This window comes from Mustela nivalis (genome assembly GCF_964662115.1).
Source record: "Mustela nivalis genome assembly, chromosome: 9".
NCBI lineage: Eukaryota > Metazoa > Chordata > Mammalia > Carnivora > Mustelidae > Mustela > Mustela nivalis.
The window spans coordinates 10,954,679-10,979,647 of NC_139028.1; the positions used below are offsets into that span (position 1 = coordinate 10,954,679).

Genomic DNA, 24,969 nt, shown 5'->3' on the forward strand with positions numbered 1-24,969 from the left:
ATAGTATTTTTATTAGACATCATTCTGTTCTGTAATGCCCTAATAATTTAGAAGGATGAAGTAAAGGGATTTATAAACCAGGGTGTATTTAACTATGAAATCTCTGGAAAAAGTTCTGAGCATTCAAAAAGCTTAAAAATGTAACCTTGACAAAGTAGCCATAGTGGTTCATTATTTCTATTTTTGTGTTTTCCTTCTTCATGTGTGGCCCCAAGGTCTGACAATTGTTTTTTGAAATTTGGATATAAACAAATAATATATCAGAACATAAAGGCTTCTCCATTCTAGAATATAAAATTAGAACCAGAAGTCAGGCACTAGTAAAAAATCATAAAACAGCTGGTTTAATTATATGTTGTGAGATATATACTATAGATCTATATATCTATATGCACTATAGATACTATAAAAATATTATCTATTTTTATGTACACAGAAACTACACCATGCAGTTGCTCAGTATTTCCATCTAGTCATGGTTACCTGTAAATTCTCTCTCATGATTATATGCAGTGCATTTTAGAAAGGCACAACTACCCACCCCCCAAAAAAAGGCATAAGAAGCATTGGATACTATAATCTTATTTGTCTGAGTTATATGTGTAATTGTCCTTTTTAAATGACAGCTGAAGTTTGGTTTGCTTTAAGAGGTGGCTTTTTAAGAGAAAGCAATTTTCCATAATCCTTTAAGACCTCTGATTTCCATGAAGTATATGCATTCTTATATTGCCTTTTCCACTAGCAATCAAGGTGTAATGGCCCAAACGTCCTCAGCAGAGCAAGATAGAAGAAATGTCTAACCAATCATTTTCCTTCAAGGGGTAGAGTAGAATGAATTTTGGAATCAGACCTGGGCTAAAAATTGACCTTTCCCTGCTTAGATGTATAAACTTATACAAGTTGCATAACTTCACCAAATTTTATTTTCAACAATGAAAAAGAAAAATGGACAGAATAATACCTACAGTATATGTCTGCCGTGAAGTTTGAGTGAGGTCATGCTTACAAAATGACTATGGCAGAACCAGACATACAGTAGATACTCACTAGTTGTTGGGGTTTCTACCCATCCCCTTGCCCAGCTAGCTCCTTGGATGTCTTCTCCGTGCTCTGGATGTGGCACTAGAACACTGGGTGTGGAGCTTTGGCCTAAAGCACAGAGCAGGGAGTTGGTAATGGGTTACCAATGTATAAGCTGTGACTTCCAAGGAAGTTAAATGTAAATTCTCATTGCTAAATTGTCCCATCTTAAATCCAATGGGGCAATGTTTTCTTTTATCAAAACACAATTTTACATGTTAGATTTGCTTTCGATGGCTGTTCGTTCCACTTAAAAGGTTAGGCCAAATAGCTTCACAGATCCCGAATACCTTTCACACACAACCCCACTTTGCCTCTGTTCATTTTGCTATTCATTCAGCAAATATTTATTGACCACCAACTCTGTGCCAAGCGTTATGCTGAATGCTGGAGATGGAAAAGCAGGATGAGAGAAGCGGTCAGTCCTTGCCGTTATGTCCTGGGAGTACAGACAGGCATGAAACCCATGTCAAAATTCTGCACCCGAGCAAGGAATGACACTCCAGTTATTCTACTGGGGAAGCACCATATTCATGAGAACAGTTGTTTCTGAACCCCACTCCAGTAGCTGTCAGATATTATTCCATTCCATTTTTAATTGAGGTTATCCACGTCCATGATGCTTTGAAATGATTTTCAGGAAGACAGCTGTGTCTCCTCTGATGAAGAAAAGCTTTCAACATACTATTTAGACCCTTGAAGAAGTTTCTCAAGCATACAGAAAACTCTGCTGCAATTATGCCTCCCAGTTATATAGTATAAAATACAGATGATGACGCGAATGTTTCCATTAAGGAGCCACTTAGAGGTAAAACTAGGTTCCAAATCCTTCAATACCGAACAGTATATCACTGGGTGTCTTGGCCCCCTGCATTCTTCTCTATGGCTGGAAGTTGAAACTGAAGAACCAAACACACCTGTTAGGATTTAGGTGCCCTTTGGAATTGGTTTCTTCCTCTCCTCTCAACTTCTTTCCTTCTAAAGACTTACTTGTTGGAGTCCTTATGGTTATATATTAGGAGTATAAAAGAATCATATGATCTTCACAGCACCCAGATTACTGCTAGGACAGCCAGTTTTACACAGAATGGAGCCTTGCTTCTTGTGCTGAGTGTTGCAAATAGCCTTCTGCTTATTCCTTTATAGGCCTTGGAAGCAAAATGAGCCATGTGTTTCCATTATGATGGCCTGACTCTGGAAAGAAATGTGCAAACAAGCCTGTATATTTTTACTGAGCTCTCAATTAGTTTAATTTAGAATTGAAATATGCTTTCTAGCTGAGATGTCACAAAGCTGAAGGGGGAGCATGTGAGGGCTGTGCAAGTGATTATATCTCATTGTGGTCTTTGACGGCATTGTCCAGAAGCATCTTCAGAGAAGACATCTGAGAAAGTGGAAGTACTTAATTGTGATAGAATTAAAGTGAAATATTTTTGTGGTATTTGCATTTCAACTTGTCATTTATAGTGATTAGCTTCAGTAACTTTATGTACTATAGCTAACCACCACTTACAAGTCTAAGAAAATTAGCTTTTACATATTAATAATCTATGATAATGCCTTAAGGGCATAAATTAATGAATTCTGGGCCCAGCATGCTCTATCCACCATCTGATTGAGCGTTTTCAAATCCAGATATGAGCAGTTCATCATTTTCATATCAAATAATCAGAGAAAGAGGGAAGATGCTTAACTAGTATGTCCTGACTTTGTAAGGTTTTCCAGTAGACTGTTGGCATTTTAAGAGACATTATTTTAAAAATCCAGATATGTGACAAGATGTATTTTTGAAGAAAGATACATGGCAGGATTCTTAAAAAAAAAAAAAAAAGGTAGAAATTAGGTAGACACAGACGAGGGCCAGGCGAGGAAGCATTTCACTCACAGCTCAGGCTCTGCTGTGCTGGAGAGACTCCCCGCCTCACCATATTCCAGCCAAGTCAGAATTAAGTGTATAGAAATGATAATAGAACATCACCATGATGAATGCATAAAACATAGATGATTTTGTCAATGGTAAGAGAACTGTCTCGTTACCCAAGTGTTAAATTGTTTTAAAAAATTAATGTGTAGTTAAGATTATAATTATTTTCCTTATAAGGAATCATGAAATCTCTATGTCATAATAGCAGGCAGTCTTCAGGAACTAAGCTTTAATTAAAAACAAATGGTGAGGGGTACCTGTGTGGCTCAGTCATTAAGCATCTGCCTTTGGCTCAGGTCGTGATCCCAGGGTCCTGGGATCAAGCTCTGCATCAGGTTCCCTGTTCAGCAGGAGGCTTGCTTCTTCCTCTCTTGCTCCCTGTGCTTGTGTTCCCCCCTCACTATTTTTTCTCTCTGTGCCAAATAAATAAATAAATAAATAATCTTTTAAACAAAAAACAAATGGTGAACAGATGTCCAGTCAAAAGGGAAGGGAGGATGCCCCTAGAGACTGAAAGTAAGTTACCTAGACCATGGGTTGGGGGGACTTAGCTTCCAGAGTCCACTCAGCAACAAGGAAGTAGATTTTTGTGGTTACCGGCCAGTCATTCCACACTCTCCCAATCTCTCTTTTGTCTTTACTGCCTTTACCAGAGACCGTGATTCCATTCACTCTGCCAGCATTCAGGGAGCACTTTCCATATGCCCATTCCAGAGCCTGAGGTTGCCTCAGTGGATGGGCGCCAGATTCCCTCTTCTTGCAGAACTCCTGACATCCTGAAGAAAAGAGGTAAATAAGCCATCAAATAAGTAAGGTAATTTCAAATAGTGGTAAGGGCTAAGCACAATATAAAAGAAGGTCACAAGCAAGAGAGTGACTGGAGCTGTGGGAACCTCATTTCCTAGAGGAGTCAGGGAGAGGCTGTTAGGGAGTTGACATTTTCACTGGGACAGGAATGGTAGGAAGTACAGCCAAGGGACAGTCAGGCCAGAGAGAGCAGTTAGAGCCAAGGCCCTAGAGTGGATGGGAAAGTGTATTTAAGTAACAGAAAAAGGGAGAGTCTGGCTTAGTCTAGTGGGTGAGGGGGCAATGGTGGATGAGTTTAGGGAAGACAAAATCATTAGAGCTTTTAAGGCCACACGGAATTAGTTAAATCGGATGAAAAGCCACTGAAACTTTAAGTCGGGTTGGAGTGCCATCTTACACACTCTCTGCTGAGTGGGCAATGATTAGGAAGGAATAAAACTGGGAACAGGAAGTACAGTCTGGAGACTTTACTAGTAGACTGGGCAGGATAGTGGCAGCATAATAGGGATACAGAGGAGTGAGTGGATTTTGATATATTTTAGGTATTTTAGAAATGAAACCATCAAGATTTGTCATGATTTCAATGTGGGGTAGAAGGAAGGTAAGAATCAATAATATTTTTATAGATGGTCATGCTTTTTATTTGGATGGGGGAAAACAGACACAAGATTCTGGAAGAAAAATAAAGGGTCCTGTTTTGGCCCAGCTGGGTTTCAGGTGCCAAAAAGACAACAAAGGAGAGATGTCAAGTATTGATGTTTGGGTCTGAACCCATAAGAAAGAACAAAGCTGAAGTTATTAATCAGGGCATTCTTGACGCATGAATGATATTTGAAGCCCTAGAAATAGATGACATTATCTAAAGAGTGTAGAAGAAGTGCTCTTTCATTACTTAAAGATTGGTCAGACAGGGAGATGCAAGCCAGGAAACTGAGAACCAGCATTCAAATAAGAGGAAATGCAGGAAAGGGTGCTGTTGGGTAAGCCAAGAGAAAATTTTGCTTCAAGGAGTAAAGTTGTAAACTCCTCATTATTATTCTCTTTGGTTACTCTTCTCATGCTGTGCCTGAAGGAAATCATGAATTTCTAAATTGTTGCCACCGCTAGTGCATATTTCCATATTTTTCTTCTGTCAATATTCATTTAATCTTTCACTTTGTTTTGTCATCCCACTCAGTAAGGTCTTACAGGGCACTTACCATGGCCCACGTGCTGTGTTGTGTGTGTTAGGTTGGATATTGTTGTGGCTAAAATAGGAAGGGTTCCTTATTATCAGGCGGTTTGTAAGATATTTTATGTGCTCTTGGTTTCCTCTCCTACCCTCTGCAATTATTTGTAACGTGTGCCACTTTTCGACAGCTTTATGGAATCTCACTGTTGCAACCTTGCCTCTCATACTGATGCAAGTAGGAAACTATCAACCACACACATCTCAGCTTATCTTTTAATCTGTGAACTCCATGGAATGAAGTACCTTCCCTACACCTGCTCATCTCATTCAAGGCCAGCTTTGTATGTGCCCTGGGCCCAATACATTCTGTCTTTCTGGACCTTCTTTAATTATTACCCCTTTCTCTTCTATATCCTTTCTCCTTCTCTGATGGCTCCATTTCTCAACCAGTAAACATGCTCGTATTTGTTCTATCCTCTCTCTCTGTCTCTTATCTCTCACTGAGATAGATGATAAATATATTCACTCTGTAGTCATGTTTCCTTGAAGACAAATTTAGCATTACATCATTAATGAAGACTACATCTTTTTGGTATCTAATCCAATTGTTACTAGGATCGTGAAGATTTATTACTTATATTTATTTATTAAATAACTTAATAAAATAAAGGATTTTTTTAATAATAAAATAAGATAATTTAAATTTTATTATTTAAAATAATAAAATAAATTAATAAAATAAAAGGTTTTTTTTTAAGTAATAAAATAAAGATTTATTACTTATATTCTAGGATTACCTTTTAGAAGTTGGTATGTCCAGGGGCATTTGGGTGGCTCAGACTGTTAAGCATCTGCCTTTGGCTCGGGTCATGATCTCAGGGTCCTCGGATGGAGTCCTGCATTTGGCTCCTTGCTCAGTGGGGAGTATGCTTCTCCCTCTCCCTCTGTCCCTCCTCTGGTTCACAAGCTTTCAGGGACTCTTCAAATAAATAAAATATTCAAAAAATTTTAAAGAAAGAAATTGGTACATCGTAACAGGATCTCTGTAGTACATGTTTGCACAGGGCATAGCATTTTGATGTTTTGGTGATAGGTTTTTGTTTTTTTTAAAGCACCTAATAACCAAATGCCATATAGTGACTCTCTGTGCTCCCACCACTACGTTTATATCCAAGCAACTGGCATGTATTTGTTTCCCTAACATTTCTAGATATTATTGGACTCTGATGTGGTTTAAATATGATCTTTAATCAGAAATAGAAATATTGGCAACCTGCTTGTTGGTTTCTATATCTTTAATCACTATTCAAACCTAACCTCCATAGACAAGTAACATTTCCTTCAATCCATAGCCCTATGGCCTATGGGCTAAGCTAAGGACTCCTCTGTGCTTCCTCATAACCTCTGCCTATCACTTACTGTGTTCACTATCTTTAAGCATCAATTTGTATCTGGCTACTTAGAATGTGAACCTCTTCTCAGTGGAAAACACTGTATTAATTGTATTTTGTTAGAAATGCTTAACACAGTGGCTGTAATAAATTAGGCAGCATATAAGCATTTGTTGAATGAAATGATGAGTGGTAGTGTTAAATCTACCTTTTTTTTCTTTTTTTTTGCAGTACATTCTTTTGACTACAGATTGATTAAACACCAACAAACACTTTTTACACTGCTTTATGCAGTTTACCCAAACCAGTAAACAGTTCTGTTTACATTGAAAAATGGATAGCTTAATCATGCAAATTCAAATATCTACAAGGCTGGGGATAGATAGATATATATATAGATAGAGATAGATATATAGATATAGATATATAGTTTTGGGGTGGGGGGTTGTACGCTACACATCCAACATGGGGCTTAGACTCATGACCCTGAGGTTGAGAGTCCCATGCTCTATGACTGATCTGGCAGGCACCCTCACAGGGCTAGGTTATTTTTTTAAAATATTTTATTGATTTATTTAACAGAGACAGAGATATCAAAAGTAGACAGAGAAGAAGGCAGGCGGCAGGGGGGGCAGGAAACAGGCTCCCCACTGAGCAGAGAGCCCGATGTGGGGTTCGATCCCAGAACCCTGAGATCATGATCTGAGCTGAAGGCAGAGGTTTAACCCACTGAGCCACCCAGGTGCCCCAGGGCAAGGTTATTAACAGAAGTACCTGGAGTGGCATAGTAGAAATAGGAAGTGGTTGGGTTTGCAGCCCAGCAGACATCTAAAGTTCCAAACCCAACAGAGAACTCCAGTAAGATGGGAGTTCAAGGATGTCGGATTTAGGATATAGTTGGTCATCAGCACACTTGATGAAAGTGGTTCTGGTGGCTGGGAAGTAGACGAGCCAAATCAAATGAGTTGGAAAACAGTGTAAGTAGAAAACCTTATCAACAAAAGTGCCTGGAGAAGGAGGGTAAGAAGCGGTAGGTGTAGAAGGTTGTTTGATAAAATGAAGGACAGCTGGGCTTATTTTCGGAAGTTGTATAGGGCGGAGGAAGCCTGCAGAGGCAGGAGAAAGGGAAGAGCATCCGATGGATCGCTGGCCTGTGCTCTTCCTACATGCGCCGCGGTGGTCGGTGAAATTCAGCATATCACTTGGATTTATGTCCCATGACTTGAGAAACACTGAGCTAAGACCACGTCATTTGATTTACATGTGATGGAGGGCTATAAATCATCACAAATTATATGACAGATTGACTTGGCTTGGCATCTGGAGTGTGGCATCTGGAACAGAATGGGGTGACTACCTGATGAAAAGACAGATCTAATTAATTGACACCATCAGGTAAAAGATGAATGAATTATTACGATGTGTTTATATTATGTGTTATTTACATAATAACTTGATCTTAGTGATCTCATTAGTGAAGCAGAATATAGAATATGTGCTTAAAATTTTGATTGGATTATTTCCTTGGAAGTCTTATCCTGATTAGTGTTTGTATCCCAAAATATGTATCTATCTAATACCATCACATCTCTTTAGTGACTAACCATTAAAATTCAGCTTGCTCCCCTCTTATGTATGCATTTCTGAACACACTGATACTTACTTATTTCATTAATTTGTGTATGCATACAGATAGTTCAAGAAGTTCCATTGTTTGAATAATTATCTGTATACTAAGCAACAATAGACGTCATAAGACATAATCAAGTGAATTTTGATTTGAGTGTTTGCAAAAGCTAGATTCTAATACTAAATCTGGAAATAATTATCTTTTAAAATTGGTATCTAGGGACGCCTGAGTGGCTCAGTTGGTTGAGCAGCTGCCTTCAGCTCAGGTCATGATTCCAGGGTCCTGGGATCGAGTCCCACATCGGGCTCCTTGCTCAGCAGGGAGCCTGCTTCTCCCTCTGCCTCTGCCTGCCCTTCTGTCTGCCTGTGCTCACTCTCTCCCCCTCTCTCTCTGATAAATAAATAAAATCTTAAAAAAAAAAATAAATAAAATTGGTATCTATTGAGCAAATGAAATACTATCTAAGGGATCATATAGAGATAATATTGAACATTTGATTGACCATCTATCCAAATACATAGGAAACCCAATAACCCTCACCTACCAAGGATATAATTCTAGATTAAACAGATAAAAAAATAATAATAGTAATCAAATTAGTACTACTAAACCTGGACATTTACAAAGGGAAACTAAAATGTGAGTGACAAAATACAGCCAAAAGCAAAGTTATTAGTCTAAGACTTTTTACAGTTTCTAAATAAGTGTATTAGGAGAATGACAAGTTGCTGTGAAAAAGAGAAGTTAGATGGATATTTATGATGATGCAAATGAAGAAAGCAGACAGAAGATGATTAAATATCAGAAAATACTGTTTATTGAGGAACAAGTGGAATAAATTAAGTTAAAATGCTATGGCAAGCACCAGAGTAGTGGAAAGTCATAATGATTACATTGAAAAGAACACAGTAGGAAAGAAAAAATAATCAAGGAACTTTGTATAGGGTATATTAGTTGTTTTGGGCCTTCTTAAATAGCATAATACTATTTGCACGTAAAATGTGATGTTGGAAGCAGCTCAGTATTTGAAATAGAGGAAATCAGAAGTGCTGTTCAGCTTTTTTGGGGGAAAGGGGTGCCACCCTTTCCTGTTTCATCAAAGGTTCTCCTGCAAAGCTAATGAAGTCCTCTTAGGAAACTTGTGGGGTTCCTCGAAATGGAGTTTGGAAACCAAAACTGGACAAAGGTATGGTTTTAAAATGCAATAACAAAGAATTAAGTATTTACATAATTATACTCCGTAATACTATAATTATACATGCATATAATATATTATATGTATAACTGTCTTAAAGTACATGACTTGCTTACATTTTCTTTTCTTTTTTAAAGATTTATTTATTTATTTTAAAAAGAGTGGGTGCTCATCCTGGGGGGATGGACAAAGGGAGAGGGAGAGAGAAACTCCAGCAGACTCCCTGTTGTGCCCGGAGCCCAGTAAGGGGTTCAATCCCACGACTGAAGCCTTAAGCCACAGTCAGACACCCAACTAACTGTGCCACCCAGGTGCCCGCTGTTTGCTTAACAGTTTCTTGAACAACCACTAAAATCTGTGTGTATGTTCAGAACCAAACTGAAAGCCAGTTCTAAAGCTCTTCAACTTTTTTCAATAAAGTGAAACAAAAATTATTTGAACCAGATTATTTGCTGACTAAAGATTAAGAGTGGGCTCTCAACTTGTATGGAAATCAAGGGAACAGGACAATATGAAAAATTTATAAGGAGGCCAAGGGACTCCTAGTTATACACTAAGTGTACAGCACTTACATAAATACATCCAAAGCCTTGGTGGAACTTTCGCAAGGTTAACAGCTGATCCAGCAACTTGATTTATCGGAGAAGGTCTCTTAAGTTATAGAAATTAATTGAATTGAAACACTAGGTACCCAAATGTTACATCATGCTGTTTCTTATACCTTGAAAGAAAATTTCAGCCAGTCACACCGTCAGAACAAGTCTTCCAGTTGGTCAGATTACTTAGGTGATCAAATTGTAGTTCCTGGGCGAGCATAGAATTAGAATTGGATGTTTTTCCTTCATGGAATTTATAAAATCTACTTACAGGGCACCTGGGTGGCTCAGTCAGTTGAGCATCTGCCTTAGGCTCAGGTCATGATATCAGGGCCCTGGGATCGAGCCCCGCATTGGGCTCCCTGCTCAGCAGGGAGCCTGCTTCTCCATCTACTCCCTGCTTGTACTCTCTCTCCCTATCTCTGTCTCTCTCTCAAGTGAATAAAATATTTCAAAAAAAAAAAAAAATCTACCACTTACTAATTATCTCCTGTATAGGGTCATGGTTTTGTATGCATTATCTTATTTAATCTTTGGCATATTATGTATTTATAATTGAGACAATTAAGATTAAATAATTTAGCCAAGGTCACCTGGCTAACAAGTAAAAGCACTAGGATTTAAACTGTTTTGCTGAGTTTGCAGTCATTCCCTTCTATTTTAAAGTCTAGTCTATCCTAGTCTTGTCCATTTGAATATAGATGCTGGTTCCTTAGTTAGGTGTTACTTTTTCCAGAACTTATACAAGATCTCTTAGAACATATTATCTACAAAAGACCAGAAGCATCCCTTTTCTGTTAATTGGTACCTTCTGCTATAGTTATATTGCTCAGACTCTATCCCTAATTTCAGAGGTATTATAAACAAGAACAGAAGAAACACTGCCAGGTTTTATTAATTTATCTTATTTAATTATGCCTCATAATTCCCTAAAACCCAGATATTGTAGAATATGGGTATAAATGTTATTAGGATAATTAATTTTTTTCCAAGAGCCTATTATTACTTCAACAAAGCAAAATCTAATTTCTTTGTATCACAATAAACTACTCCTAATACCTCTAGATTATCTAATATCCTCGGCTTCTTTATAAACTTAGCACTTAAAAGTAGTAACCAAAATCAGAAAACATCAACATTTTAGAGAATTAAGGACATTTTAAACTAGCGGTATAAGACAAAGAAAAATGGGACCTTTCACCATATGTCGTAAACTATAAGAATTTGGATTTCAGTGATGCTTTCCTTCTTAAACAGAAAAAGTATTTTTTTAATGCAAGCCTGTATCCTTTAAAAGGTAAATTAGAAAAAGTTACCCAAGTTAGGACTAGGATTCAGTCATGCTGAAGAAGGGATTAAAATGATTCTAGGAAAGAATCTTGAGAAGAGGTGTTTGTGTGTGTGTTTGTTTCTCTTTATGTATTTGTCTCATTGTTCTTGCAACAACTAGGAGCATAGACAGGAAAGAGAAGGAGGCTGTGCACCTGTTCACCGCAGGTTCTTACTGCAAGAGGACTTGGTTCTGTTGGGTTTTGAAATTGTCTTGTCTTCACTTTATAGCCTACCTATAAGCTGCACAGCTCGTCACAATACCGCCAAGTATCCAGGGCACCCCAGTAGTGATTTTCCAGAGAGCTTAACTTGTGTTCACACGTGGTTCTAGAGAACTCTAAGGTTGTGAGGGGAAAAAAATGACAACTGCAACTGCAAAAAACAAAAAAGCCACAAAGTAACGAATTTAGGTAGATTTATCTCCGTTTTATTTTAGTTCTTTTTCTTTCATTTGGAGCATATTCCTCTGTCTTCTCTTTTCGTTCGACTTCGTGTGTTTGTTTCTGTGAGCTAGGCGAACGACTACCTTTCCTGAAGTTGAAGGAGGGATCCCATGGAAGGTCGTCCCCAGTGTTGGGGGTCCCCGGTGGGATGGCTGCAGGTGAAGTGGGCACTGGCTGCGGTGGTCCCCCGGCTCTCTGCACTGAGGATGCCCCGGGGGGGACTGCAGAAGCTGAAGCTGGTGAAGCGGGACGCCTGGCCCTCCAGGAACTCGGTGTAGGGCGCCGTAGGCCATGCCCAGGTGGGGCCGGAAGCACGCGCCCGCAGCTGTCTGGGGCTCGAGGAGTGCTGGGCGCCTTTTTCACCTTATCCCGCTGGCTGGGCGTGCCCCGCCGTGCACCACGCTGGGCCCTCGTTGGTGAGACGCCTGGGAATGGTGCGGGCTGGGGGCGCGGGGCGCACTGCGGTGGCAGGCCAGCCTGGCGGCGCCGACCCTGCCCCGTGGGATTGAGGTGGCTGGGGAACGGCAAGCATGGGGCTGGCTGGCCTCCGTCTCAGGGTTGTTCCGGCAGCTTCCCCCGCTGTTCAGTGGAGCTCTAAGGCTGGGTCGTTTGTATGCTAGTTGCTCTTTTAAACTGCGGGTTGTTTTCCTGTGCCCGAGGGCATCTGGGGCTAGAGCCAGGGCTCGCGGAGGCAGCAGGCCGGCCGCGGCGCCGGAACCCGGTTTCCGTCAGCACCAGGCGCTCGCCAGGTGGACGCCAGTGTAAACAGTGGCGCTCGCCAGCCTCTGGAGCTGGAGAGGATCCAGCCGCTCCCCCGCTGCTTGGCAGGGTTCTAGGGCTGAGGCCTTTCTGTGCCGGTTGCTCCTTCACACCCGGCCGTCTGTCCGCGCCCCGCAGGGCACACGGGTCGGCTCCGGGTCCCTCCGTGCTCGCACAGCCGGGGCTTCCCGGTGTCAGCGCCTCCTCTCTGTCCCTCTCTGCCTGGGGTCCTTCTGGCTTGTGGGCAGGAGCGGCTCGCCGGCTCTCGGTTCTCTCGGAGGAGCGGCTGTCCAGGTCGGTGTCGACGCGAGGGGCGCGGCGAGCGCGGGCTCTTCCTGCGACGCCATCTTGCACCGGAAGTGCAGATTGGCTCGGTGAGGAAGGACGCCTTCGGGGAGGACAGAATTAATTATACGCTTCAGTTTTACTCTTTCCTGATGTGACATTCCCAGATGTCCGCATGACTCAGACTTCTTTTAGCCTCATAGACGGTTGATGTGGAAGTCAGCAGGTTGAGAGTGTGCTCACAGTTGTGTGGTTTTTTTCTTTTCTTTCAGTCTGTTCCCAGTACTCCAGAGGAGTTTTTGCGATTTTCGGACTCTATGACAAGAGGTCGGTGCATACCTTGACCTCATTCTGCAGCGCCTTACACATCTCCCTCATCACGCCCAGTTTCCCCACGGAGGGCGAGAGCCAGTTCGTGCTGCAGCTGCGGCCGTCCCTGCGGGGCGCGCTCCTGAGCCTGCTGGACCACTATGAGTGGAACTGCTTCGTCTTCCTGTACGACACGGACCGGGGTGAGTCCGCGCTGCGCGGCCGAGCGCTGCTCTCGGTGCGCCGCGACCGGCCCCGGTGTCGCGCGTGCGGCGCGCCGAAGTGTTTGGAGCCGGAGTGTGGCTGGGATCAGCAAGTGCGCGATGCGTATGATCAGTGAACTTAGCCTGACTGGGCCACGGTCCGTCATTAAACAAGCTCCAGACGCGCAAGGTGGTGGGTGAGGAAGCCATGCTCTGTCACTTGGCCGAAATAAAAGGATTCCGTGAAAATGTCCGTGATGGTATTTCAAGTAAACAGGTCTTTTACCTCGAGTGCAGATGATTTAAGGTCATCTTAATGATGATTTAAGGTCTTGGAAGATCTTAAGAAAGTTGCAGGTTGAGTTTTGTGTCTACTTCTGTGTATCTCAAATTTTATTTTGAAAAAGGGAAAGTAGCAGTTTGGAAGCATAGCATTGAGTTTGAAGTGTAGAATTTTTTAAATTAAATTCCGTTAGCCAGCACAGAGTACATCATTAGTTTCAGATGTCGTGTTGAAATGTAACCTTGAGTACTTGAAGCGTCGTGTCAGTGCAGTACGGATTGGGTGGGAGGGCTTGTGCGCTAGGAACCTTTACTTCATCAGGCTGTGGAGATCAGTAAGTGACACTGTTCCACTCATGCATTGGGAAAACGGGGTGAAGAATGTTGGATTATTAACAGTCCATTCATTTGTGGGCCTGTTTGAGATACTCTGACTTTACAGTATGAGACATAACTTATGAAGTTCCCATATTCATTCTTTTTTTCTTTTAGTTTTTTTTTTTTAATTTAGTGACTAGAATGGTAGCAACATATTACATTACAATTTAAACAGCAAGAAAACCCCTGTGGGTTTTTGTCTTCAATCTTTTTTCCTTAAAGACTTTGATTTTTTATCAGAAGTTGGAATAATTGAGCGCCTGGGTGGCTCAGTGGGTTAAGCCACTGCCTTCGGCTCAGGTCATGATCTCAGAGTCCTGGGATCGAGTCCCGCATCGGGCTCTCTGCTCAGCAGGGAGCCTGCTTCCCTCTCTCTCTCTCTCTCTGCCTCTCCATCTACTTGTAATTTCTCTCTGTCAAATAAATAAATAAAATCTTTAAAAAAAAAAGAAGTTGGAATAATTGAAACTGGCAACATTTTAAGAATATCCTTGAATAGAATTCTATCTACAAAGTGGGTAAGATAATAAATATAAGACAATAAATAAGCAAGATAAGTCTTGAAAATATGATTACCTTCAAAAGTCCAAACATAATTTCCTATACTCAGAGATGGTATATATCATATAAAATGTCACAGTGGTGGTCTTAGTACATTGCTTATATTAGCATTCTTGGCAAATTTCCCTTTCTGTAACACATTCAGAAAATTTAATAACAGTGTATTTTTTTTTTTTTTTTGCATGGTTGCAGCATGCAGTAATTCTCATTTGGAAATAAGGGACAGTAACACTGTCCTACCATATCTCATGATAACCTACCCATATCTCATGATAACATTTTCCACTAGCTAATTATCCAAGTCATTCTGCAGAATATATTCTAGGTTGCAGAAATGATCATTCTGTACATTTCTAACTTTTGGAAAAATCCTTAAGCAAGAGGACACTGATAATTGAATCATAATACAACTGAAAACAGCAATGAGATACCACAACATATCTATCAGGATGGCCAAAATCCAGATCACTGACAGCACCAAATGATGATGAGGATGTGGAGCAACAGGAGCTCTCATTCATTGTTGGTGGGAATGCACAATGGTACAGCCCCTTTGGAAGACAGTTTGGCAGTTTCTTACAAAACTATGCTCTCACCATGTGATCCAGCAGTCCCGCTTCTTGGTATTTTACTAACCGGAGGTGAAAAATTACGTCCACACAAAAAACCCACACACAGATGTTTAGAGCAGCTTTATTCATAATTGCCAAAACTGGAAAGCAACCAAAATGCCCTTCAGTAGGTGAATGGATAAACTGTGGTTCATCCAAATAGTGAAATATTGTTCGGAGCTAAAAGGAAATGAGCAATCAGTGCGTAAAAAAAACATGGAGGGACCTTAAATACATCTTCCTGCTAAGTGAAGGAAGCCCATCTGAAAAGACTACATGCTGTATGATTCCAAGTGTATGACGTTCTGGAAAAGGCAAAACTATAAAGATAGGAAAAAGCTTAGTATTTGCCAGAGGTTAAGGGGAAGGAGGGATGAATAGATAGAGCACAGAGGATTTTCAGGCAGTGAAACTATTCACTACGATACTGTAATGATAGACACATCATTATACATTTGCTCAAACACATGGAATGTCCAAAACCAAGAGTGAAGCCTAGTGTAAGCCATGGACTTCAGGTGATAATAATGTGCTGATGTAGGTTTATCAGTTGTAAAATATGAATGTCAAATGCAGAAAAAAACTATACTTCATTAAGTTAACTTAATGTGTTAAAAAATTGAACCATAATGCCAGGAAATATATACTGGGATCAGGATAAGATGGTTTTTAATGACACAGCCCAGTTCACCACTTTGGGCAGAAAATCCTTATTTTATGATGTCTCTATCTCACAGAAATATGGGTGGGACCCCTATCTTGCTTTCTGCCTCTGTGCCTGAGTAAATCGGTCTCTGGCAAGGAGAATGGTGTAGGCATTCATGTGTTAGCCTCCCTACAAACAGAGATTAAAAGTGGTGCCTTGCTTTTGTACTAGTTGGTACTTTCCAGGATCTTTACTCTTGCATAGCACATCAGATGCTCCAGCCCTGAGCCACGTCCCATCACCTCATTCCAGGGATATGTCTAGCATAAATATACATACTTCATTATTTAAAGTATCTTTTTCCTGGCTAAATTTAGGGTTTACGTCCTTCATGGTATGAGCACTGTTTCTTCTAATGTGGCATCTTGTCATCTTTAACTTACTTACTGACTTGCTGCACAAAGCCTGCTTTTTCATTGTTGTCTCCCTGGAGTGTAACTGTCCTGTTGTGTTGTGTTTTTTTTTTTAATAAAATTTTTTATTTTTTATAAACATATATTTTTATCCCCAGGGGTACAGGTCTGTGAATCACCAGGTTTACACACTTCACGGCACTCACCAAAGCACATACCCTCCCCAATGTCCATAATCCCACCCCCTTCTCCCAAACCCCCTCCCCCCAGCAACCCTCAGTGTTTTAAAGTTCTTTTTTTTAAAGATTTTACTCATTTATTTAGAAATTACACAAGGGGGGGAGGGGCGAAGGAAGAGGGAGTGGGTGAATCTCAAGGAGACTCCTTGCTGAGTGCAGATACTGGGGCCTCATTCTCATGACCCTAAAATCATGACCTGAGCCAAAATAAAGAGTCGGGCATTTAACCAGCTGAGCCAACCAGGTGCCTCATAACTGTCCAGTTTTTAACCAGTTGGTGCAAGTCACTCTCTCAGATTTCCTAATCTTCTCCAGTAGTGGCTGCAGGATGAACAGCTAGTCCTTTTTATGGCCTTCTGTTATAGTAACCCAAGCCATTTGCAAAAGAGACACCTTTCTACCGAGTGGTAATTGCATGAATGAAAAAATATCAGAAGATGGCTATTTAAGGTTTTTTTCCTGAAGTGTATTTGACATAAAATGTTATATGAGCTTCAGGTGTACAACGTAGTGATTCAACAGTTCTGTGCATTGCTGAGTGTTTACCACAATAAGTGTAGTCACCATCTGTCACCAGACAATGTTATTACAATGTTGACTCTACTCCCTACACTCTACTTTTCATCACGGTGACTGACTTATTTTATATTTGGTAATGTGTGGCCTTCCCTGAATGTTGAGATGGTTCACCCTATCGTGGCATGATGCTGCTTCCCAATATTCTTGGCCTTAATTAAGTACTCAAAAAAGATAGTAACAATTTTTTCTCCTTTTGAAACTGTTGTGCTTATAAGTTTAGGATCACAAGACCAATTTATTTCCTCTTATTTACTGGGCTTAAGATTTTGTGTCACTGTCACCAACTTTGGCATGAACTTCAGTTGTGAACATGATTGCTTTCTGTCATAAACATAGTTGGCTAAGAGTCATCCATATTTTCACATCATGCAGAAGAAATGCTTATCAACATTAAAGATAAGAATTTTTTTTTTAATGTTCAAAACCAAGTGTAAAGAAATAAGATTTTGGTGCTTTTCTCTGATCTTGTTAACCATAAACTATTTAAGCACTTTTCATGTTACAAGTAACTACCTCAATAGGACCCTGAATTTCTTCACAAACTTGAGTGAAAATGGCTTTCTGATGCATCAGAAATCCTTATTTGGGAATATGTATTTTCACTGATCTCCTCAATTACTTATGAAATCTTAATCTCTGTAGCGATATAATGATCTCATAAAACACAAGAGCCTCACTGTCATAACTTAAAGTAATGTTTTCATGTTGATTCTCGGTCAGTAAAAAGAAGGATGCTTTTTTTCCTCTGTAAGACTTATATTCAAGTTCTGTTCTGCTGTTCAGGAGCTGTGTGAACCTACCCATGTTTTTGTCTACATCTTCTAGGGAGACAGAAATACAGAGAAGGCAGAAAGTTAAACTCATTGTCTCTAAAGCCCATTCATCCTTTTATAAAGTGTTTTTTTTTTTTTTTAATTTTATATTCTCAATAGTCTGTTCCTAACCTGGAAATGGTGGTAGTAGGCGGCATCAGAGAAGGATAGTAGGCGGCATCAGCATTCTCTGTACCAGGTGACTCCCCGCTTCTTTTCATTTGACTGCCTCTCAAAGAAGAAAACAAAGGTGTTCATTCATTTATTCATTTAGTTTATCCATTTGTCATTCAGTAAAAATTTTTTGCTCAGTTTTTCTGTATCGGGCACTTTGATAGGTATTAAGATGCAGTGGACGAGCAGGACAGTATTGAAAGTAAGTTAACTCACTTGGTATGGCTTCATTAGGAAACAGTACACAAGATTCTACTTAACAGCTAGAAGCTTGCCTTTGATACATAGTTTAATGTTTTTACAATTTTAATTTGGAACAAAACTTCAGTAAGATTTTTGAGTTGATAAATTTAAGACTAATGAGTACTTAAAATGTGACTTATAAACCTGAAGATCTGAATTTTAAATTTAAATTTTAATTGGTTAATTCAAGTAGCCACATTTGCCTAATGGCTACTGTATGGGACAACACAGTGTATCTAAACAACGAGTTCATTTGGAATAACAGATTGCACTTTGAGTGAAACATCTAAATCTTTTTTTGACTCATGTAGGAAAAGAACTTCGAGAACATTCTGTACAGATCCTTTTTACAGTAATTTTCACATTGCATTGTGTATACATTTACATATCTTTTCTTCTCCAGAAATAGGTCTTTTGCCGGTAATTATTATATCTTATTACGTTTATACCTTTTGCATGTAGCATAGTAACCCCTGATAAACATACCATAACCATGAAATGGACTAATGAATTCATCAAGTGAAGTCCTTCATACTTGGTATCAAATAATTTTAGTGCTCTAATAACTAATCATTTAATTCATATTTTATTAATGATACCATATTTTGTTTTATTTTCAATAATACCATATTTTAGTGTCTCAGAGTTCATAGACTAGTCAAAATGAAAAATTCTCCTATGGGGTGGCCCTTGATTAAATGCAGTTTTCTTATCATGAAAAAATGTGGAGAAGCATGAAAAATAGCATTCTTGATTTGAATATAATTAAGCTAAATATTTATAGCATTTTAAAATCTGTATTTTTGGTATTATAAAACCTTGAAAATCTTTTCAAATCTACTTAAAGGGAAGTCATTTTCCTTCAGTGAAAAAGACATTAATTTAAGTACTATAAGCAGCGGTTATTTTCCCATTTGAAATAGATCTTTTCAAAGGAAAATATTTTTTACTTGTGTCTCTTGCCCAGAATTGCGTATACTTATGATGCATTTTTGGCCATTCCCAACACCACTGGTCACAAGGTGTATTTATGATCAACGGAGATGAGACAGTGTCTCAAAGGAGACATAAACCTAACATTTTAAAAATTCAAATGATCCCTCTCAGTGTTTTCCAGAGAACTGATAATGAAAGACAGCAGTTTTGGTCTCACATCCAGAGTAACCAGTGGCTGGCACTGACCATGTTTTACTTCCTCCTACTTCTCTTTAATGCTTAATGTTCAATATTTTATCACATCAGTGCTTTCCAGCCTAGCAGTGTTATTTCACAGGTTGCTGAATATCTTGTATTCAGTATCTGAATTGATATTATAACATTATGTAAATTTTCCCTAGGAGAGATACATTTGGCAAGACATAGAGTAGAAAACTTCACTTTGGTTTGTTTTGGCTTATTTCCTTTGGCCCGTTGTTTTTTTTGTTTTTTTTTTTTTAGCTTCCCCTCCCCCTTTTTTACAAAAATATATTCTACACATAGCATAACATACTTTGAAAAACCTAGGAAACAGCGTTGTGGGCTGGCATAATGTACGCGTGCAGCTCCCCTATGCTGAACAAGGAGGGAAGGCGGATGGAAAGACACCTTTGTGTGGGGAGGGCAGGGATCTTGCTGTTTCATTTTTTACTTTTTGGGTTTTGCTGCATACATGCCTTTTTTTTTTTTTTTTTATAAATGACCTAAATCCTTTTGGAAAAAAGTCAAGATCTACATAACAGAAAGAGGAACAAATGAAGAGGCATAAAATCCCCTTCAGTGATGCCTCTCTTACTTCCCAGTAAAAAAGCCTGAATGAAATGCTCCAGAGAACTCTCCTCTCTTCCCTTTGGGTTCTCAACTCCAGTTCTGTATTTCTTCTCATATTGTTGTTCTTTTACTTTTTGCCTCCTTCTCTTCCTGCTCTCGGAAACTAATTGGGATAGGCAGCATGATTCCAGGAAACTGGGAGCCTCGGCCCTCTGTCAGTCCTTACCAGTTACAGACTTGTGGTAAACTCACAGCCAGAAATAATGGAGGGGAGCAGATACCTCCAAGGGATATGGCATAACAACTTCAGTTCACATCAAAACAGTATTACTGGTTCTGCTCCCTCTTTGAAATTCCTTTCAGAGAGGTATGAGTTGGGGAAGATTTTCAGGGGTGACTGGACACCTGTCATCTGGGCTCGACACCACTCAGAGGAATGATCAGTGGGGAGTGTTGCTTACAAGCACCCATCTCCAATCTCCAGTTCCCATATGTGCACACGTCTGCCATTAATTGTGCCACTTAAAATGCTTCTGGTCCATTTTTCTTATTAAAAACAAAATTAGGGGCACCTGGGTGGCTCAGTGGGTTAAAGCCTCTGTCTTCAGCTCAGGTCGTGATCCCAGGGTCCTGGGATCGAGCACCGCGTCGGGCTCTCTGCTCAGCAGGGAGCCTGTTTCCCTTCCTCTCTCTCTGGCTGTCTCTCTGCCCACTTGTGATCTCTGTCTGTCAAATAAATAAATAAAATCTTAAAAAAAAAAAAACCAAAATTAGAATCACAGTAGCAAAACAGATAATTGATGTATGAATTCAGGAGAAGTAAGAGTCTTTCAGATCCTAACTAGGTGCCATCCAAGAAGGGATTAAAAAAATTTATCTTTAATTCTTGATATATTAAGCCCCATTTTCCATTTGTTTCCTAACCCCGTGGGGGAAGAACTTTTATGTCTAAAACCCCCACGCAGATGAAGAAGATTCCCTTTCTATAAATGTCCCGTGATGAACCTTGGGCAATTATCTGTGTTTATAGTGAACTCATTAGGATTTAGAATGTTTTTACAGCTCATCCCAGTACTTTTGGTTACTGATTTTCCACACATTTATAGTCTGGCTGACAATGCCAAATACTTATTTGTTGCCAGTTGCCAAGTGTGAGGATAACCCATTCTACCAGGAGGAAAACAACACTTAACTGTATCTTTCAAGCATGTATCACTGCCTTCCTGCTGGAACCTGGCCAGTGGGAGAGAGAAAAAACAACAACAACAACAAAACCTGTATAAAAATAGCAATAGAGCTTCCTATAGAGATTGTGGCTTGTAATTGAGGGAGAAAAAGTAATCAGAAGCTGGCAAAACGGCCCTGCTCCCTTCACAGCATCTCTTTTAGTGTCAACTGCAGTGTTTATTCTCTGCCCTCATTAACCCAGATTCCATAGGCTGTTTCCACCATGGGTTATGAAGGGGAGCAGTGGGGTAAGGGGCAAGTGGATGGGATGAAGGCACATGGGTGGGTGTTCTCATTAAGAGGGTTATGTGTCTAATCCCTTTTCCCTGGTTAGAGGAGGCAAAGGGAGGCACATGCCTGTTACCTCTTGCTTTCCCTGGTTACAGAAAGGAGAGGTTGAAGGCAAATGCTAGAAGTCATATCCTAAAATCTACAAGGAGAATGAATCAGAGCCACATTGCCAGACAAGGGGATTATCAAAGAACAATGAAGTAAAGCTACAAGGAGGGTCATCTGAGGAGGGATCAGAGCAAGGAGCAGAAAAGTAAGCAGTGTGAACAGATTGGAGAAGGTCTAGAGAAGGACAGAAGCCCGTGGTTGTGTTTGTGGTGCCAGCAGCCTTCTAGACATTCATGTGGAAGGTTAAAGAGGCCTGAGTGGAATGCAGGGAAAACAGACCTGTAGACTTCCATGAATGTTTTTGCCAGGTCCATGCAGTTGTCTGCTGGGAGGCACTAGACACATTGTTGGCTCGGTGATACAACCCTTTTTTAGATGTCCTTCCTTTCCCATTTGCTACCTGTTGTTGGTGTTAGGTCTGAATGGAAGAGCAGAGCAGATCTTGGTAAGACCTTTGGGGGTCCTTCTCACTGGAAAGGTGATTGTGCTCCCCCCCCATTGAAATTCAAAATTCAAACAAACAAATTACTATTATATGGGAGTCCATCCAAATTCTGTCCACCCCCATGGTGACCCATATTAATGCTTTTATTGAAACATTAAATTTGCTTAGAAAATTTTTTTTTTTTAAGATTTTATTTTATTATTTATTTGACAGAGAGAGATCACAAGTAGACGGAGAGGCAGGCAGAGAGAGAGAGAGAGGGAAGCAGGATTCCTGCCGAGCAGAGAGCCCGATGCGGGACTCGATCCCAGGACCCTGAGATCATGACCTGAGCCGAAGGCAGCGGCTTAACCCACTGAGCCACCCAGGCGCCCTGCTTAGAAAATTTTGTTGTGATAGAGTCCTGAGCATAGACACAACCTGTCAGTTGAATTACTCAGTCAGGCCTGAGGACTTCAGGGGCCGGAGGGATACAGACATGCTCCTTGAGGATCCTTAGATTGGCGAAATGTGGATGTAATATATGAACGATTTTCTTACGCTAAAAAAACAGGTTTTTTTTTTAAGGCAAGGATTTCTCACTGGCTCCATCTTTACAGTGACCCACACCTTTCTAAAGCAGTAAGTTTGCAAATGACTTATAATTTTATGACAACTTCATTTAAAAAAAAAAGAAAAAGTTGCTTATCTGAAGATATGGGGGAAGATCTTTCTTTTCGACCTCTGACTGAACAGATTGCCTCAAGATAATGTATATTGTCTCTATGAACTGTTCCTTCTCTTATAAAAATGGAACAACTGTGTATGTAATGACAATGCACAGTCAAGTTTAAATCCCTGTAGTGCTAAACTTCTGTCAGAGGTAAGGTTCACTGAAGTGATGTGCCCTGTAGCTTATCACCACGTTATAACATGTGGTATCAGGGCTGTGGGAGGAGTTATTATTTGTTATGGTGAGAAGTAGTCGTTAGATATAAGTTGAGGCTATGGCAGGTCTGCCAGTCTTTTGCCTGTCCAAAGAGAAGTAGTTCCAGCATTATTTTGGTCCTGTAACCCAGATGCTGTCCATGGAGGACAGTGGCACACAATGGAAAGTGACTGGATTCACATCGCAGCTGTACTGCTGATTACGTGTCTGACCTTGCGTGGGTTTCCTGAAATCGCTGGATGTCTGTGATCTTCCCGATCACTGTGAGTTGTATGTAAAGTGCTCACACAGTTCCTGGTATAAAGCAAAATCTGTATGTTTCAGGTGCTCTATTACTCATTATTGTCAGCAGCGTTATTACTGTACTAATACCTTAGCAATTGATGCTTAAATGCCAATAAATATTTATCATTTTAATATTATTAATCCTTAATCTGATATATTTGGTTAATATTTTATATTGTGAGACATACACCTTTTTTTTAAAGATTTTATTTATTTATTTGACAGATCACAAGTAGGCAGAGAGGCAGGCAGAGAGAGGGGGAAGCAGGGTCCCTGCTGAGCAGAGAGCCTGATGCAGTGCTGAACCATGGGATCATGACCTGAGCTGAAGACAAGAGGCTTTAACCCACTGAGCCACCCAGGCGCCCCCCTTTTTAATACAGGGATATATCTGAGTATAAATGCTAAATTGATGAAAACACAAATAGGCATAAATTTGTGGTTTCTAGAGGTTCATTTCCTCCGTAGACTTCCCTTACTCTGACTTCTCTTAAAATGCTGCATCCCCCCCCAGGTCTGTCCTCATGTTGCCTCTGTTGTCCGTGGCCCACTCCTGATTAGAATGATCTCATGTTGGCATTACCCTTCCTCTAATGTCCACATTCCTTAAAAGGTGCTGCCCAGCCCATCTCCTGATTACTTCTCCATTAGGTCATCTGCATCTACTGGAACACCCAGCCCCAGTGAAAATGGCCTTTTCTAGATTCTGAGTGCATTAGATGCTTTTGGCTTGCGTTGTCAGTATGCACTTGGCATTCCCTCATCCTCAAACATGGAGATCCCAGCTGTTTCCCTGTGATGTGCAGTACTCATCCTTCAGTTCTGAGCATGATGTCTTTCAAGAAGTCTTTTTTTTGCACATCTTCCCTGGAGTGATAAACCTCTTCAATGTGCTCCTGTTGCATTTTGTGTTACTTGCACCAAACACAGAATTCTGTTCAATTCAGTGCCTCTGTCACCAGACTCTTTGAGGTCTGTAAGAGCAGGGACTTGTCTTTCTCATTGAGAGTCCCTGAACAAGGATTGGACCTACCATTTAGTCACACTCAGTAAATATGAACGGATGAATCTTAGGGTCTCATCTTCACTGTATTTAGATAGAGCTCAGTCCTCACCTGTGAACCAGACTTGTTTTCATAGTAACCATTGGAAGTCCCATTGTATCTAAAATCTCAGCATTTCAACAGTGAATCTATCAACTGCCCCCTGAAACTTGCTCCTTTTCATATGTTTCTGTCTTAGAAGGTGTACTCTGCCTTGCATGCTAGAAAAGGAAGAAACTTCCTTACTCCTTTTCTCCCTCATGCAGTTCTAGCCAACCACTCATCAATTTTGCCAAATGTGTGCCTCATAGAAATATGCCCAAAGCATCCTCTTCTCTGTGGAAGTGCATGGAAGAGAGATTTGAGGATAGCATTGGAGCCTCTGCCCAGACCTTCATTGTCCTGCATCAACCAGCTTTCTTCCTTGGCTCCACTGGGAGCCTCTTGAATCTGTCTCCCATGTACTTTGCCAGGATGAGTGATCTGCAACGTAGAACTCACATATGTCACTTCTGTGCCCTCGCATCTTCAGAAGGATCCAGAGATTGTCCATTTCACTTACCAAATACTTGTCAGGAAGACTTCTGTATGTATTTGGAAAGAATAACTTCAGAAGGTACTTGCGTATATTACATTTCTAAGGAAAATGCTGTGGAAGCTGATTTCTATCTTAGGTTGTGTATCCATAGGGAGAGTTTAGACTTCAAATAATAACAAAAAACAAAGCAACAGTATACATAGGCACATAGGTATCAGTGTGAATGTATGTGTTTGTATGAGGTACACATAATGTGGAGCTGTTACTATCGCTGCTGTGGAAGCTTCATCACCTT

At 40.4% G+C, this 24,969-nt stretch overlaps 1 protein-coding gene across 9 annotated transcripts in view; it reads left to right on the forward strand.

Annotated features, from left to right (window-relative positions):
• Positions 1–24,969, forward strand: part of GRIA4 (glutamate ionotropic receptor AMPA type subunit 4) — a 379,592-nt gene that overhangs the window by 122,865 nt on the left and 231,758 nt on the right. For all 9 annotated transcript variants that reach the window (XM_082682482.1, XM_082682480.1, XM_082682483.1 and 6 more), the window contains exon 4: positions 12,886–13,125. In XM_082682482.1, the coding sequence (XP_082538608.1) occupies positions 12,886–13,125 (240 nt within the window). The remainder of the gene's footprint in view (positions 1–12,885; positions 13,126–24,969) is intronic.